The 18,508-nt window shown below is 51.2% G+C and overlaps 1 protein-coding gene across 3 annotated transcripts in view; it reads right to left on the bottom strand.

Annotated features, from left to right (window-relative positions):
- Positions 1-18,508, bottom strand: part of GABRA3 (gamma-aminobutyric acid type A receptor alpha3 subunit) — a 72,572-nt gene that overhangs the window by 52,909 nt on the left and 1,155 nt on the right. Inside the window, exons 1-2 of one of the 3 annotated variants that reach the window (XM_027690488.1) lie at positions 13,579-13,903; positions 3,747-3,851 (exon numbers count right to left, since the gene is read on the bottom strand). In XM_027690488.1, the coding sequence (XP_027546289.1) occupies positions 3,747-3,829 (83 nt within the window). In that variant the 5' untranslated portion in view covers positions 3,830-3,851; positions 13,579-13,903. Of the gene's footprint in view, positions 1-3,746; positions 3,852-13,120; positions 13,219-13,578; positions 13,904-18,508 lie in introns of those variants that run through there. The other 2 variants (XM_027690489.1, XM_027690487.1) reach the window with 2 other exon arrangements.

The raw sequence follows: 18,508 nt of genomic DNA, 5'->3' as shown, positions 1-18,508 counted from the left end.
GGGCCTCTGCCACCGCAGACACCTCAGCACTGAGGCACCCGTGGTGCCCCCTGCCCACCTTTCCGTGCTCGGAGCCAGCAGCACAATGGACAGGGGTTCAGGAGCCCCGTTTTAACAGGGAGCCTTCCCCCGCCCCAGCATCCCTCACTGCCCCAGCATCCCTCCCTGCCCCGAGGAATGGCTATTTTATGAACAAAGGCTGTGGGGACTACAGTTATTCAAGTGGGAGTATCTCCCTGCAGGCAGCATGGAAGGAGTGATGCCAGTTATTTGCCATTTTAGTGTTCCCTGCCCCTGGGAAAAGGGAAGGGAGGCAGAAAAGTAGGAATTCCGTAAGGCAGGCTTGAAGCCTGAGTCCATCATTAAAAAACACTTCATGAACCTTTTCTGCAGTTTCTTGAACTTTCCCTATTTATAAAAACAAATGATTTTTCACGTTCCTAGATCTGCTCGATGCAAGAAGCCTGCAAGTCCCCAAACAAGATGATTTCCTCAGAACATATTCTGCCCCAGGTGAAATAAAACAAGTAGTAAATTTCTCAGACAAAGCTCATCTTGCTGAACAAAATCTTCAAGGCAGTTTTGCAAACACAAGGGGCTCAAATAATACATTTGCGTTTTGTGTCTCCCTTTCAATCAACAGAAAAAGAGTCTGTGAATCCTTCTGAAACCACCTGCCTTTAAAAGAGATTTCAGACAACACAGAGTACCAGTGCTGTGGATTCAAGTACAGCTTTCCCCAGCAGAAATAGCTGTTAGGACCAGAACAAATGGAAAGGCAGGAGATTAAGTAACAGAAAACCAAAAGAAAAAAATCTATAAAGATGAAGAGATTGCAAGGAAGATGGAAGAGGAAATAAGAGAGAGACCACTGAGGCCAAAAAAAGATTAAGAGGCACAGAGAGGCAGCAGGATGGCTGAGGATGCCCAGCCAGGCAGGGGAGAAAAGCCTGCTTGAGTGGAGGGAGCAGTGCCCTGCTCCCCACAGCTGGGGGAAGAGAAGCCCCTAAATCGTTGCTTTCTAAGGGTTTTGCCCCTTTTCTTCTCCACCTCAGCCTTATTTCTTTTTGTTCCAGTTGCTCTGTGCAGCCACTGGTTTAAGCATGCATGAGGAAGTAATTGGGGGAAAAAACAAACAGAAAAAGGGGTATAATTTAAGGAGTTCAAAGCTCAATCCTGCTGTATCCCGTCTGGTTGGACTAGTTACCCCTGACACTACTGGCCCATTTGTAAATACACTGTGTAGGATCAGTAGAGTGGGTGATAAGTAGCAGAGCTGGTTTGGAGTTTTCTGTCAAAGAAAACCCAGATTCTGTAAGATAAAAGAGCAAAAGGTATTTTCTAGCAAAAAAGGAAGAACTGAGAGGAAAATATGGGTATTTTTAGAGCCAGGTTGAACTAATATTATTTAGTATGCTGTAGTTAATTGAAATATTCCATTTGGGGCAATTCTCACACTAATTTTTGTTGCCTTCAATGACCAAACACTCAGGGAAACTGCATTTCGAGTGCTTGGGGTTCACTTCCCCAGGGGCTGGATCCCACCTCTCACAAGACCACTCAGCCTCTGTTTTTAGCAAAGCAATAGCTGCTATCCTGGGAGAAACGGTCAAGCCAGGAAGCTCAGCCTACAGGAGCCCAAAGAGAGTAACAGTGCTTAAACTGCAGTTCCCATAGGATGGGGGGGTGAGGCATGGTCGGGATAACACTTGGCCCAGCCCTAATGCAACCTGTCAGATCCAAAACATCAAAGCACCCCGAGGTTACAAACTGCATCACAGCCTTCAAGACTTCCCATTTCCATTCGAATCAAAGCACTGACTTTGGCTTTTCATCTGGACTTGAACTCCCTGCAGGTAAGCAGAATTTTGAGAAATTTAACAAATGACTGCTGTAATTAGTGGGGTTCCAACTGTACCAGCTTTCAATAGATGTCATGGTTAAAAGTAATCTGCACCAGTGTCTGCTGATGAGTATATAACCATCTATAACTTATGAATAGCTAGCATGCTCATGAAAGCTCATTCATTAATGTTTTATAGGCTATCTTTAAAAATTACCCATAATGTAAAGAGCGAGAGGACCGATTTTTGTGAAGGAACTCCTGGTGGAGGCTCTGCGGTGATGGGAAAAATGAGTTTACAAATTTCAAAGCTGTTTTACTTAGCCTGACATCTGAGGGTTTGACTTCAACGTGAGCAGTGTGGGATTCACTCGGGAGGTGCTGGGGAAAGAGCAGTGCAGGCAGGGAGGGGGAAGCTGCAGGCAGGGGAGAGCCAGCAGCATCTCTGCCTGGCACCTGATCTGGGCTAATTCCCCACTCCAGCCAAGGTCTGGGCTGGCTCACCTGGCCTTAATGTAAAGCTAAGGCTGCCCTTTAGCAAGGCATAAAGGAACTGCAAAGAGGGATGGGGATCAAGGTTTTAAAATAATTAAAAGCCTTTAGGCAGGGAGGACAGAGGTTTACAGCAAATTTAATTAGGACAGGCTTGAGGAAAAATCATTACCTTGCCACCTGTGCACGTGCTCTTTGGGGAGCTGTGCCACATCAGCACAGCAACCTCTGCACAAGGGTCCCCTCACACACAGTTTAGGAAACAAATCCTCCTGTGGACCAATATTCCGAGCAATCCCCGTGTGGCAGGTGGCGAGGGAGCATCGGCAGTGGCTTCAGTGAGTATGTGATGGGGAGGAAAAGAGCAGCAGTGAGGAAGGCAGAGGCAGGGCTGGAGGCACAGGGGCTGCTGACACCTCCACAACCATCATGGGGAGGGGGCTCCAGCCCCAGCAGCTGGACAGGGGGCAGGAGGTCGGTGCCCAGGGCTGTCTGTGCCTCCGCAGGCAGGGCAGGGTCAGCATTTACAGGGCAAGGCACGCTCAGGATGCCTCTGGGAAGTCAGATCCAAGCAGGCAAAGCAAAACAGGCAGGACAGAGTGGGAGGGGTGTGTGGGTGCTGGAGGAGCAGCAGCACTGGGATCTCATGCATGAAGATCCTTGATCACTGCTGGACTTGTAACTCAGCAGACATCACTTCAGTGTCCATACCTGGCACTCTAAAGGCTTTTCTAAATGTTTTATAGAAGTCATGTATTATTTGCACTTCTCTCCCTCTGGTGGGATGCAGAGGAGGGCTGCAGAGCCTGTCACAGACTAACAGGATTTGTCTCCTGTCAGCTCCCAGAGGCTGGGAAGGTGAGGCTGGCAGCAGCACTCCCTGTGCCAGGACAGCTGGAGCCTGCACATCCCGGAACACTAACCCAGGCAGAGGGAGAGCAGCAAACCCAGGAGAGCTGGCAGAGAACCCCAGTGCTCCAGCAGGTCAGGTGTGCTGCCCATGGGTCATTACACCCCAAGCAGATTAGTTTTCTCTTCTTTAAAACAGTATTAAAAAACGAAACTGGGGGGGGGGAGAGAATCTCTCTTCCGTGTTAAAACTCATGCAAGCCAAGTCCCTGCCCAGAATGAATTGTGCAGAGGCCAAATCTGAAAATAGGTTTTGTTGCAAAAAATGCTGACAACTGTCCTTAGTGAGAGTGCCTCAAATAGTGCTAATGTCAGCCATGAGGGACTGAACAGTCCCCGGGTGAAAAGCTCAGGGACAGGGACAAGGGGAGGGTCAAACACAGCAGAGACACTTTGTAGTGCTTTGCCCTGGACTACTCCATGCAGGTCCTGACCCCAGGATATTTAAGATCAGCAAGAGGACTGCAGCCTTGGCCAACAGCCTCAGCACTCACCACCTTACCCAGCATCAGCAGGGAGAACCAAAACCAGGACTAGGACTCCAATGAGAGAGAAGGACCCCGCTCCCGGGAGCCTCAGCGCCATGGTGTCAGTGAGCCTCCAAAACCTGCCAGGGAAGGTACAGAGGGGAAGGAGAGGAGAGAAGAGAGATTTTATTTACTAGGGGAAAACAATCCTGTTAGTTCAGTTTTTCACATCAGTTCATTCATGTTAGCCAGCAGTATTTCTGGAGTCCTGTGTTTGAAATCCCACAGAACCACCCCAGGGACAAAAGGCAGCAGCATCCCCTGGAGCACTGCTGGCCCTGGGGAAGTCGCAGCATGAGGTCAGAGCCAAGCCTGTAAATACACAAACAAACCCTCACCCCACCTTCACAGCAGATCCAGCAACTCCCCAGGTGCATAGCTCCACTCCCAAAATGACCACACTGGCTCTTCTTCCAATCATTCCTTCCTCCACCTCACCCCACAGTCTCAATCACCACCTGCCCCTTGCAGCAGTTCCCAGTTCCCTCCCACCTCTGCTACCTTGGGGACATCCATGCAGCAGAGCCACTTGCAGAGTCTCAAGACCCGTTTATTTTTTTTTCCCCCAAACATATTTTTCTAGACAGTTAGGCCCTCATTTAATTCTGGTAATGACACTGCCAGAAATTATTATTGTTTGAGCACCGCGGCCCAAGGTGGTGGGAACGTTCGACTGTACTACACTTAGCGCGCTCAGAGTTTTCATTAATGCTCAGTTTTACTTTTATTGTGATGTTATTGCACATTTAACTGCCTTCCCCTTTTATGTATGTCATTATGTTGATGCACCTTGGAGCAGCACTGCCAAGCAACACCCTGTATAAATACAGCTTGTCGTGACGTCTCCCCATCGCGACACCTCATGTTGGCACCAGGGGGATTCAGCCCAGCAGAGGCTCAGCTCTGTGCCAGACGGGCACAAATGGCCAGTGGGGGCCCCCAAAGCCATCAGTGGAGGCTCACTTCAATCCTAGCATGCAGAAAACCAGGGCAAGGTGCCGTTGTGCCAGTCAAATCTGACCTCTGGATTTCTCCACTCAACGGGCACCGACATTGTAGAGCCTCAGGCAGCTCCCTCCAGCACTGAAGGGAGGAGACGCTGGGTTGAAAGCCAACCCCCACCCCAGCACGTGAATGGCAATTCTCAGCTGGTGGAGGGTGCCCCAGGATGCAGAGGGCAGGTAAACTATGTAAGTGCCACCAAGAAGAAGGGGTTTCTGCACAGGGACATGAGAGACAGGAACTCCCAGTAGAAATCCCACCCAGGCAGGATGGAAATACCTGGAGGTCACACATATCATCTTTATGCAGAAATGTGTATCTGGCTACACCTGCCACAGAAAACTGGAAGAGGAGAAGGGTGACAAGGCCAGGCTGGGCTGTGTGTTATGTCACATTTCTGCATTTAGAAGAGCCTAAATCTCTGTCCCCGGTCACCCCACAGTGTTTTGGCCCTAAAGTCTCCCTGCATGCTATGCCTGGTCCTTGCTTTTTAGCTCTAGGAGGACATGAGCTGCCAGACAGGCAGAAGGTAAGAGCCAGACACTACCAGTCCTTACCACCCATCTCAGCTTTTTTTCTGGCAAGATAATTCACTAACAGCAGGCACAGGGGGGGAAAATAGCACGGGGCTCTGGTCACCTGTATCTTTCTCCCCACCACTCATTTAAAATCCTTGCAAATACCAATGCAGGGATTAATTTAGGCCCAGTGTGCTTGGGCCTTATTTAATCAGGATGCTACCAAGGGAAGCTCAGCCTTCCCACCAAAGCAGGCTGCAGGAGCCTCTGGCATAGACACAGCTACACATCTGGTGAGAAAAGCCCTGATTTTGGGATGGTTCCCTTGGCTTCTGCCACTTTCCAGCTCAGAAGGGACACACAGTCTTGGAAATCCAAGTATTTGCTGATGAAGCACAAATTAACAGGCTGAACATCTGTTCTGTGGGAAATTCCAACATTTCGGGCAGACTCATTCCAAATCACAACAAGGACAGCTAAAATGTTGATGTTTCTTACAAGGCAAATCCAGAAGCCCTTCAATAAGCACCTCCTTAACAGATTTCCTTTCAACTTTTCCCTTTCATTTCACTTCAACTTGCATATTATACAATAGGATTTAACTGATTTTTTTCCTAAGGCAATTTCAAACACTAACCAAAAGCAAAAAAAAAAAAACACCATTGCTGCCTTCCCTCTTTCCTCCCCCCATCACAGTTAAAAGTTTTCATTGAAATCAACATTTTCCCATTAAACTGCTTATTTTGAGAAATGGCTTGTTTTGGCAGAATTTGCACTGCCAGCAGATTTTGACCAGGGATACCACACAAATGAGGATGCTTTGGATTTGCAGCAGGTGCCTCTTGGCTCTGCAGGGTCTGTTCTGACTCCTGTAGAACATTTGGGACCATCTTTATCAGATCTGGTGAGACCATGGGTGGGGGATAATGTGCACCAAAGGTGGAACAGAGCTTCTAAAGAACAGAGTACCTGAAAATGGAACAACAAGGCAATTCAGAGGGACAGGAACAGTGACAAAAGCCAGAAGCACTTACACCTTCCATGTAAGTGTATATAAGATGTATCTGTTTGTGCCAAGAAGCTCTAAACCACTGCATTTCCACAAAACTTTGTTCCTACAGTTTTCCTTCGATATTACAGAGAGATGAAGGGCTCGTTTTCTACTTTGGGTAGTTCTGCTGAAGAAGGTGCTAGCCAAGGATAACAGGGCTGCTTGAATAAAGTCAAATATGTGCTTGAGTTATTTTAAGCATCAGAACCTGTTCTATATAGCTGCACTGAGAGAAAAAATCTGTTTTCACTACTTGCCCAAGTGAATATTTTGCCAGCCACGTCTCAGTTTGTTCACACTGAGAATGTCCCCAAATTGGGGTGTGATGGTTTGCTATGGCTGCACTTACAGGCTCGGGAAGGACAACACAGCTTGGAAAACAGCTTGGCACTGTTTTCTACCCCTTTCCTTTGGTTCATGCATTGTATTTTTCCTGGGGAGCTGGATAGAAGATGCTGTGTGGCATTTTCCTTGTTCCTTGGCTGCTTTACACTCAGAGATGGATTGAGAAGCAGACTCAGTCCTGAGGATGGTGGCTGACATTCCTGAAGAACACAAGGGCTTTAACTGTTGGTAATGAACCCTTTTAGCCTTGTGCCATTGAGCCAGGGCTGACCAGGCAGTGATGGGCGAGCAGCAGAAAGAACAACCCCCTTCCAGCACTGCTCATCACCCTATTGACAAGCAGGAAACACGGAGAATTCTCTGGAGAATTCAAGGAGGCTTTTGCAGAGGAGGAGGTTTCACCCTCCAGACAGTTTAAGGGGTCTTCCAAAGCTCCCCATAGCCAGATCCTAGTGTGGTTCCAGTGGCACAACACCTCTCAGCATTGCTTCTCCCCTTTCCCAGGACTTTTGCTAGTCCAGGCCCAGCACCAACCACAGGGACACACAAAATCCCAGCCAGTGCAGGTGCTTCATAAGCCCAATAGCTACCGGCCACACAGCCTCTCTAGTAAAATCAGCTTGTAAAATCAGTCCTGGTTTCAACAGCCCAGTAACTGAGCTCCTCAGATTTGGCACAGGAGAGCTGCTCTTGGAGAGGAGGCTCTGGTAGAGCAGGCGAGGGGGTCCCTGGGTGCACAGCGAAGGGAAGGGATGGAAACACCCACCAGTGTGCCTCGGGAAAAGTAACACTGGAGCTCCTCCAGCCCCTACTGGTGCTGTCCTTGCAGAAGGCTATTCAGCTGTCACTTCCCACTCAGGAAAGTGGCAACAGTGAGACAGCCAACATCTCCATCTGAACACCTGCAGGGATCCCTGATCCTCTGGGAGTAGTGGGGGAGGATGCGTGCAACGTGCATTAAGTGCACATAACCAAGTGAGGGTTTAGGAATGTTAATTGAATGTTAACAGCCTCAAAGAAGAAAAAAAATCCTAAATCTCTTACTGGGACTTGCTGAAGGGAAAACTGCATAGTGTTCATGAAGAAAAAAAACAGAATGCCCAGATTCCTAAGCTCAGAAAAGTGATACAACTCCTTAGACTGACCCCTCTTTCATGTAAGTTAAAGAGCATCACCCCAGAGCTTCTGGTTCTGAGCTATGTCTGTGCAAGATGGAGTCTATAGGGACAGTATGTGTTCAAAGCAGCTCTGCATCTCCTTCCTCCATCTGTCCATGGCTCACTCCTTAATGGCACAGTTAGCAAACACATTCATCACTAACTGAGCAGTTGCTGGTAACCTCCACAGCTGAATCCAATGCAGATTTTCTGAGGAGCCCTGCTAACACTTTGCAGCTAGAATCCAGTAGTACTTGAAGTTTACAATACTGTGCACTCTGGAATTTGGCAGGTGTCTTTATAACCACATACCTAATGGCTTGAGAAACATACCCACTCCTCTCCAACACACAGCCTGTCTGTCCAACCTCCAGAGCATCAGAACACTCCAAAGAAACACAGTCTTCCTCTTGGATGTGCCATGAACAAGGAACTGGAAAAGCTTCCTTCTCCTCATGACAGCACACTCCAGCCCCTGCTCCTACTGAAGTGGGTTTGGGAACCAAAAAAAGTGCTGGAACCTTCCAGATCAGCAAGGTACCCTGGTAACTATGCTAACATTGGGTATCTCCTGACTTGGCATACTGAGCCCGATCTTCCCAGAAATCCTTATTCTAGAAACCATTAAATATTCTGAAATGCCTTGCTAGGAAAGAGTGATTAGCACAGGCTTACTGCTGACAAGGGAAAGACAGATAGAGCTCTGGAGGTGGAGACTGAAAGGTAAAGCTTGCAAAAAAACCCTGGGAGAACAGCCCAGAAAGGGGGATACTGCAAGCATCAGAAAGGAAATGAAGGCAGAAGAGGTTCATAAACCCAACTGGGTTCATTTGTGAGAGTCCCATCACTATGTCACCCAAATTGCTGCCTCCTAGGAACACATACAGTCAAGGAAATAATCTGATTCACTTAGCAATAGTCTCCCCATGCAGGCAGCTTTCACAAAGGAGCCCTGAGGACATATTTGCCCCACCACTGCACCCAGAGACGCTGTCTACCTGCAATGTCATCTGATCAGCATTCCCACATGCCGTGCACGGACACCGGCGGCACCAGCTGAAGGAATGCTGAGCACCAACAGCTCCCACTCAGCCCCCAGGACCTGCAGCGGTTCCACATCTTTTGCCAAGTCAGGTATCTCAGGGAGGGGTGTGCAACGAGGAGCTGATGCTGGGAAGCCAGCTGGAAAACAGATTTAGACTAAAGCTGCCTCTGCTTCCCAAAGCCCGAACACAAGCACTTCCATGCAGGGAGAAGAGGGTGATCCAGAGCCTGGTGGTGTCAAGCACTATCCACCCACCTGCACAGTAGCACAGCCAAGCACAGTGCTAGAGATGACCTCACAACACCTGCATATTTACCCCAAAATGTCAGGTGCATTTGCACAGCACAAGAAGCTCGTTAAAGCCCTTCCTCGTTGCACTGGAGCCTCTGCAAAACAGGTCCCAGGCATCGGGAGAGATCCTTCAACACCTCTCAAGGATTGCAAAATCATCCAGCCTGTATGGGTTGTGCTCTGTCCAACTGTCCCCAACCCTGTGAGCCCACCAGCCTTCTGGTGATCTCTGTTGTGCCTCTTTAGTGCTTCTCTGGGTGAAGCTCCAAGCTATGCCTGCAGAGACAGCAGCCAGCAAGCGCTCAGCGCAGCACAATAAACACAGGCGATGCACATGCTGCCCTGGGTCCCTGTTAGGGAGTTTTTCCTTCAGTTCTCAATCATTTCAGCTAAAAGGGAGGGTCCCTCGGAAGAAAAATACGTTTTCATTTGAGGGCAGGGGCAGCAATGGTTCCTCTGGAAGACTAGAAATGATAAAACAAGACACCGCGGTGTTTCAGAAGACCCCTGCCTCACATCCCTTTGCATCCCAGGTTGTTTGCATCCCTTTGTTCTGAAACAAGCTCACTGGGATGCACAGCACAGGCACAGACACCCAAGCCAGCACATACTGGAAGCAATCCAGCCCTGCCAGAATCATGCTCTACCTGCACCAGCCAGCTCAGGAGCAGGCTGGGTTTGCTACCCTGGACCAAGGCGAGGGCTCTGCTTCCATTATCTGAGGTAGCCCGGATTTCTCCAACTTGCCTCTAGTTTAGCCTTGAGCCACTGAGGTGCTGCTGAAGGCCAGAAGCTAGTACAGTGATTTATAGAAAGCAGAGAACAAGAACAGGCAGCAGAACCTCCGCCTACCTGAATCAAACTTGCTGTTTACCATCTACTTAGAGGAACAGCGCCGGCTCGCAGCGAGGGGCGCGTGGCAGAGGAACCACACGGTCTTCGTCTCACAGGCATGAAAATGTTTGTGCTTTACCTACCCAAGAGGCACACGTTGGCTCGTCCCTGCACACACACACACACACTGCACAAGCCATAAACAACCCTCCCATGAATCTGCCACACACACAGAAGGTACGAGGCACACGTGATGGTTACCAAATGTGTCGTCTGCAGCTCTGCAAGAGATGCCAGTGGAAGAGGACACTCGGAACCAGGGGAACAAAGCAAAGAAATTAAAGGTTTAGATCAACACGTAAATCTTGAGAGCAAGCCTCAGAGCGGGTTCCTTCTGTAAGTGGATCTGCTGGTAACGAAGACATAAGGTCTGTGCCCAACTCCCAACCCAGCTTTAATTTTTCAAAGTGAGAAGCCACTTGACAGCTTTTCCTCATCAAAACAAAATTAATCCCAGTATTGCATCTCACTACTAAAAAACACATCCAGAGGGACTGTAGAGTGATTCACACCCACAACTGCTATGGGAAACCGTTTGCACTCATAGTGTAACAAGCCAACACTGATTCACCCACATAATTACAGGCAGACACTGATTCACAGCTACTGCAACTGCAGACAGACTGACTCACAATCAAGGCAACTGCAGACAGACTGAGGTTCACAAGCACAACTGGAAATACAACCGTGCTGACAATATCCACAGTCTGCAATCATGTGCACACACAAATCTTTGGAAAACTATCACCCTCACCAGTGCAAACACTGCGTGCCAAGCCCTGCGGTTTTCGCTGGCGCTTTTGACCTTCACCCCCACAGCCATTTTTCCTTCCCTGATGGAACAATGTCCACACCTCAGCAGCTGCCCCTTTCCTGACAGCCCTCACGCTCGCCAAGCACGACAGGCAGAGCCTGACCCCAGGAGCAGAGCCGTGTGGTGCCTGTGCAGACACACCGTGCACACGGGCACAGTGAGTGTGTACATGGTGCAAGACATCAACCTACATCCACCCTGGTACCACACACGGCTGCGCCAACTGCGCTCACTTCGTGTTTCCAGAATATAAGTAAATGCAAGCCAAGTATAATACATTTAGCCCATGGGCAAAGGAGATGGCAAAAGACTCACTACTGGGCAAAAGCTTGAAAAGCTGGATTATTTACTACACTCTCTGGCTGGGTATGTAATTATGTCAGCGTTCAGCCTGGGTATTGTGCTACTTTTTGTAAACAGTTGGCAGGAATACTCCGACTGAGATGAGGGGCTGGGCTGCATCTCCAGTGTTGAGAGAAGCAGGCTGAAGAGGACATGGTCTACTTAGACAAAAAGAAACTGAGGGGAAAGAATAGACTAAGCAGGAAAAGACGAACAAGAAGCTGAGAGTGAAGTGGGACAGGCAGCAGTTTACAGACAAAGGAGGAGGAGGAAAGGAGAAAGAGCAGGAGGAGAAAAGCTCCATGATGCAGACTCGCGAAAAGAAGCTCCAAAGCGAGGAAAAGCAGCAGCCACCCAGTGCCGAGAGAGTCTTGCAGCGGTGCAGACAATGCATCTGTGCCTCCCCACACGCTGGGCTCTGCTGCACGCTGCCAACCGGGAGGAGATTCCAGAGGAAAGGACACAGCAGCCTCCATGCAAACATGTGCCAAGGGCCCCGGTGCAGCCGCAACCCCTCCAGCTGCTCGGAGCTCTCTCGGAAAAGAGCAGGAGGGTCAGGCTCTCACCTCTGTGCCTGTTCGTGTGTGTGCTGCAGGGCACCCAGACACCACAGGCACAGGCTGAAGGGCAGGCTGGCAAAACTCCACCAAAACAGCATCACCTCGAAACACCCCGAAATCCCTTATCCTCCAGGGCAAAGACAAAGTTAAGAGATAAGCTATGGGAAGGAGAGGACTCGCCTGAACCACAAGTAGCATCTTCTAGTTGTGGGCTGGTCCTGCCTCAGCACCTGCTATTTTTCTTCTTCACACTCCGCTAAAGGAAGCTAAAAGGACCAAGAGGTGAGGGAGGAAACCTGCTCTGCTGCTGCCACTGTCAAAATAAGCCGGGCGAGCAGCCACTCCAAGCTGCTCCTGCTGGCCCACGGCAGTGGGAGTCTCACCAGAGGGTCCCAGCTCTCTCTTTCTGTCTGAGGATGTTGCTGCATTTTCAGCCAGTCAGCAGCGGATTCGGGGGAGACACTACAGATGCATTTGGCCAGGGAAACGAACTATTTGTTCAGTTGTACTTCTCTCGTCCAGGCGAGAATCGCTCCAGCAGAAGGCAGAGCAAGGAACAATGGATAAGTGTTGCAGTGGGGACTGTCTACCTCTTAATTGCATTAGGTTACTCATTTTTAATGATCCATATCTCAGTCTCAGTAACTCTGAAGCAAGGAGAAAACATCTGTAGCTCTTTTCCCTCTCCCTCCATACCAGCCTCAGCGACTGTAGCCCCAAACACTCTTTTCCCTCCCCACCCCGACACAGCACCTGTGTCCATTAGGCCTGGCTGCAGGACTCAGGGGGAAATTTGACTTTGCTTTTACTACACCGGTCTCCCTGTTCAGCCCTTCCCCCGCATTCCCCCTCCGGGTCCAGGAAGGGGTCTCAGGATTACCCTTGTCCAGACGTTTCTCACCGCAACCTCTCTCCCCCCTCTCCATCCGGCAGTGCCAGGCGGGTGGGCTGGATCCCCGGGGGTCCCCGACGGGGAACACCCCCGGCACGGCTCCGGACCGACACGCGCCGGAGTTGCTGCGGGAGCGGAGATGCTCCGACCCCGCGGCCGCCCAGCCGAGCCTCCCCCCGCCCCAGGGATGCGCTTCGGGCAGAGCCGCCACCCTCCCCCGCCGCTCTATTGTTCGCCGGCCCCCACACAGTAGCCAGGGGCCGGCACAGCCCCGCGGAGCCCCATCCCCAAACCCAAGGTCCGCACCGCCCGCCGCGCTCCCCGCTGCCCCAGCGCCCGCCGGGGCGCTCCTCCGCGGGGGATGCGCGGAGCGGAGCGGGAAGCCCCGGGGGATCCGGGACACGACCCGCCGCCGCGCCCCGCCCGCGCCACACTCACCACCGCGCCGGCTGCCCCGGCGGGGGGCTCGGGGGGCGGCCGGAGCCCGCTCTGCTCCGCAGCGCTCCGCGGGGCTGCGCGCCCCCAGCCCGCCGTGCCGGGGCTGCCAGAGCCGCCTGCGCGCTGCTCCGGCCGCGGCGAGCGAGGCAGAGAGGGAGGGAGGGAGGGGAGCAGCATCCCCCCGCCTTCCTCCTCCTCTCCTCCTCCTTCTCCCCGCGCCCCGGAGGAGGGTTTACCCGCCCGCTTTGTGCGGAGCCGCCCGCCCCGCCGCGCAGGCAGCGGGCACGGGGCGCCGCCGCTCTCCCCTGCCCCGGCTTGGGGCCGCCTCCCCCACCCCAAAGCGTTTGATGCCCCGGGGTCCTCCGGCAAGCCCCGGCCTCACAGCACCGCGGCGGCCCCCGCCATCCTCTCCGCGCAGGAGGGTGAGCAGAGCAAGGCTGGCTGCTCTTAGCGCCTACCTGTTGAAGGGGGGAGCTCCCCGAGGCGCTGATGCTCTGGGAAGGAGGTGGGCAGCACCCCCAGAGATGCGCTGCCCTCCAGCTCCTGCCAACCTGCCTCCACACCGCACGGCCCGGCCGGATCCCTGGTCTGCCAGCGGGAAAGGGAAGTTTGGCCCCGCCAAGTTGGAATTGCAGAGGTGTATATATCGCAATAAAACGATACGCAGAGGAAAACAAATGCAAGGGAAGGGGAGAAGAGGAAGGGAGGTTAAAACGCAACAAGGAGTAGGCAGTGAAAGCAAGGGCAGAATCAGCGTGGAAGTGCAGGGATGCCAGAGGAAGGGCAATGCACGATGTGCTGGGCAGAGCTGGCTGGGCTCTGGAGGTTTTGCAGAGCCACACGACAGCGGAGCTGGGAAGGCGAAAGCTGACAGTAAGGTGCACTCAAAATATATTGTCCCTGCAGAGCTCTCCTCGGTGAACACGCAGTGCAAGGCTCAGCCGCAGCTGTGACTCCAAGGTACGTAACCCCTTCCTCCCTCTCCGAGGATGTGGGGTGGGATAAAGGATCGCAACCCGCAGGAATTACGGACCACCCCAAAACTCCTCTAAATTACTCTTGGTTTTGAATACTTAAAATTACATGAAAACATTCTTCAGGATAAGGGCCCTCAAGGCATGAGAGATTAAATCCAGTTTAACTGTCAGTTCTCTGCCTTTGGACATTAGAAAATGACCCAGTTCTTGCTTCCAGGAGAAAGGTTGGGGCATTCACTCTTCTACCTCATCCCTACAGAGCACAGCCATCCTGCCTTTGGTGAGATAGGAGCACCCATCATGACATATTCCTGGACAGTAAGAGGAGAATATAGTCTCTCTTTCAAAGCAAAATTTCAGCTCCCTATGACCTGACCACGGTCTTTATTAATCCATGTATCCAGATATATCTGTTAGCAGAGATTCAAATGCCAATTCTGCTTTCCTCTGCTGAGTAGGGTCCATAGGCAAGACCTGATGAGCTCACGAGATCTGAAGACCAACATCTTGAACAAAAACTGAGCATAGTCCAACACAGGCTCCCCACAATCAAATCTGCCGTCTTTTAGACCAGAGGAGGAAGAGTCCTTGGTGTTACTGCAACACTTGGCTCCTTTACAGGAGCTCTGTGGCTTCCACAAACTGTATGTAATCAAGATAAGTTTCTCCAGCCCTCAGCATTACATCCAACCCCAGCTGATGCAGATTGAATACTCACAGGACAATTTTGCTGCTGCAGCAGCAGCAAGACCTTCAAGTTATTATTTTCTGATCTCTGCAAGATATTTTGACTGAGCAGCAGGGACCTTACTTTTGAGATCTCGTGGGGACAGCCAACATTTTCATTGTCCGTAGACTGCTCATATGTGAATGACAACAACACATGGTGTGGGGCTATTCCCATTTTTTAAAAATCTGCTTCTGCATTGAATTCCTCCTGCCATACTATAAAGCACCACTCAAGAGGACAGCTGTGTGTGCATGCCAGCAGAGGAGCTTTTTTTGCTGGTCTCCAAAACTAGAACAAATCATAGGAAAATTCATACTGGCAGAGATTTCAGGACATCAGCTAGTCCAACCTCCTGTTGAGAGCATGGCCAGCTAAGGAAGAGCCATGAAAGCAACACAATTTGGCCATACTGATTCACACAATTTCTGCTTATATCTAAGTTTCCTCCAAGGCACATCTTCTGTTCCTGATTTATATGCTTGTGAACAAAAGCATGTTGGCAAGGGAATAGAGAAGAGCTCAGAGGGAGTCCCAAAGCACATCCATTCACTTGGCTAAAAGCCCCAAGGATCTGGTCCACCATCTTCCCACTGGAAGGTGACACTCCGCTGGACAATATCACTGAGGTGACCATGCCCAGAGATGGGACCAGACTCAAGAACATTGAGGCTTGAGGGTGAGAGCAGAAATGTTCCTAATACTTTTTCTTCCTCCTTTCCAAACTGATTCAGCTGCTGGCATGGACTGCCTTGGATATGAGAACAGAATCAGCGAGACAGGCATATCCGGAGACAGAAATGACTCAGGATTTTGAATGGCTCATATTGAAGAACATTCCAAGATTTACAGATTTAAGTAGCGCTAACAATAGTCACAGACAATGGAAACCATGCTTCTCTTGAGGCCTGTTCATCCATGAGCAACAGCCATACAGACTTCCCCAGGAGCAACATATCTCACTCTGCCCTGAGATGTCTTCACTGAAGACTACCTCCTCTGCTCAGACCTCCTCTGACACTGCCAGCAGCCTGAAATAGTCTTGGGCATAAGGCCATTTATCATAAAAGCTTTTCCAAGAATCTAAAAATCAAATTAATTTCCTCCCCTTGTAGCCACAGCACACACCAAACTCTTACAAAGGTGGGGGAAGAGGCCGTAGTTGGGTGCAGACAGAAAAGAAAGCACAAGTTGTAGCCACACGAACAGTGAGCTGCTGAGAGCAGAGCAAGAGGTACAGCACCTAAAACCCACCCTAAATTAGGGTCTCCACCACTCAAAATCCTCCTGGCTTAGAGAGACTGCACCAGACACATCCCAAAGCTCTTCATGTCCCTTTATGGTTTTCCTGCCATGGGAAGGGCTGGCTGGCTTATCCCACCATCTAGCCCTGCAGGGACATGAAGGGAGGCCCTGTTAATGATGGAGGCAGTGGAAATCATCCTTCATCCCAGCCAGTGCCAAAAACCAACTGACCCATAAGGGAAGTGAGTATTCCTGCCACCTGGAGAGTGCATGATGACAGGATTGAGATACAAGGGCTATCCAGCAGCAGCACAGGATGGGTTTGAACAACAGGGGATGCTATTGGGAGCAGGGGAAGAGGCTTTGGCCAGGGAAGCAGGCATTAGCTAGCTTAAGAAGTCCAACTTCAGACAACCTTGTCTTCGGGGGGTAGGGGTAGTATTATCAATATCTGGCATTACCAGCTGTAATTGCCTTGATCTCTGCTCTGCTCAGAAGCAAAGGTAACCCTCCATTAAGAGCATCACTCTCTGTGGATACATCCATCAATTTAGGAGACATAAAAACACCTTGTGAAACCTGTAAGCAATTATCTTTTAATGCATCACTCCATCATAAGGCTTTTTATTTCTTTCTTAAACTATATACCCTCTCCTTCCCTGCTGGAACACCTCCCTGAACTCTGGCACACTCCAGGGGCTCATGGCTTCGAGGCAAACCCTTCTTGTGGTGGTCAGGGTTAAAATATGGCTGTCACCATATTACTCAAAATGGAAGTACAGCAGCCTGGGAATATCTTGCTAATAATTAGCTAAGCCCTTCCCTCCCATCATCCTGCTCAACCAGCCAGAATTAAAGTATGCCTGGTTTTAGGTCCATGCTACAGTGCCCTTGAACTGAATGGAACTGCAGGGTTAAGCCCTGCCACAGCAAAGCAGTGGGGCCATTCTGAAGGTGCAGGCTGGAGCCAGAGCTGAGGGATGTGCAGCACATCTCCAGCACACACACCTTTTTGGAGGTCAGTCCATGCTATCCACATTCTTCCCCCCCAACACCTGCACTCAGCATCCAAGGGAGCTGGCTGCAGTTGTGTTGCAATAAAGGACTGAGCCAGGGAACATCTGACCTTCCCCTGTGCTGAAAGGCAGGAGGGCAGCGTGCTGAGGGGGCATGTCCTGGTAACACAGCGTTCCAGGGGCACTGGGCAGCACAGCCCTGCTCCAAGGATGAAGGATCACCAGCATGGGGAGGACACTGCAGTTAGGAAGGTCCTGACTGCTCCTGTGCAGGCACCTGCCTTGGCATGGAGCGGCTGATGTGTGGAGCAAACAGGACCTAGTGCTGAGGACAGCAGAGTCCTTCGTACCAGTCCTGTGTGAGGCAGCCCCTACAAACCAGCATTGTCTTTGGAGCCCTCTCCTGCTGCCAGCCCACAGACAGGTGGCTGATGCAGTCAGTAAATCAGAATAAAAGATCCTCTCCCTGTACAGGGGCCCAACCATTTCCCTAAAAACTGCTGGTCCCATTCACTGCCAAGGAGCATCACAATGACACCTCTGCTTCCCAAAGAGCTGGGAGAAAGGGGCTCTTTTCTCCCATCACCCCTTCCACTCTCAGAGCACTCAGGGCCATCTCAACAGCCTTACAGACCAAACTCCTGTCCGGCTCTCCTGGTGTTATCCTTCCTCTCACTCTCCATCCCCACCTGGCCAGCTGCCCCTTCTCCCCACCCGGCCTCTCTCTGCAGCCATAGCAGCGTAAGAGCCGGCTGCTGCCGGTGCTTTATTAGCCCATCTCCATGGCAACTCGCCTCCAGCTTCACTCGGAGAGACCCCCATCTCCTTTTGGCCGTAAATCAGCCACCTGCCTGCGTCCTCGGCCAGAGCCGGGGTCACAGCTCGCCCTGGGTGCTGCTGGGAGCCTCCTTGCCAGGGCTGTACCGTGCCCTCAGCAGGCACAGCACAGCTGCCGTTTGCCCTGTGTGGCATCACATGTGCACCCCTCAAACAAAGCCTAATAGTCTTCCCAGGGCACAGTATCCAAAAGCTGGTGGTTTGGAGCCACCCCTACAAACCAGCAATGAGCTGGTGCTCTGCTGCCCTCAGGGAGGGAGCAGGGTCCTGGGCCATCCCCCAGCAAACAGGAGTAGCACTGGGCTGAGGCAGAAAGGCAGCAATTCCTTCCCCCATGGGAAGGCAGCTCCCCCCCCTCCATGTCTGTGAAGCCTTCCTGGAGGGAACAAAGAGCCCCCCAAAATGTTGTGCTCTCCCTGCTATCCAGAAACAGCTCAAGAGCAACCTTTACCCTCACACAGTTCAAAGCAGGTGACTAGAATCTGCTGGTCCCCAAAAGAACCGACTTTCCTACACATTTTTCCCTTGGGGCACTGGGAAGGGGGTGCAGAACATGCTCCTTTCACCCTCTCAAACACACAGCAAA

Source organism: Neopelma chrysocephalum, unplaced genomic scaffold (assembly GCF_003984885.1).
Source record: "Neopelma chrysocephalum unplaced genomic scaffold, ASM398488v2 Primary Assembly neopelma1_81, whole genome shotgun sequence".
Classification (NCBI taxonomy): domain Eukaryota; kingdom Metazoa; phylum Chordata; class Aves; order Passeriformes; family Pipridae; genus Neopelma; species Neopelma chrysocephalum.
The sequence above is the reverse complement of the archived record's forward strand: the minus strand, read 5'-3'. Positions and strand labels throughout refer to the sequence as shown.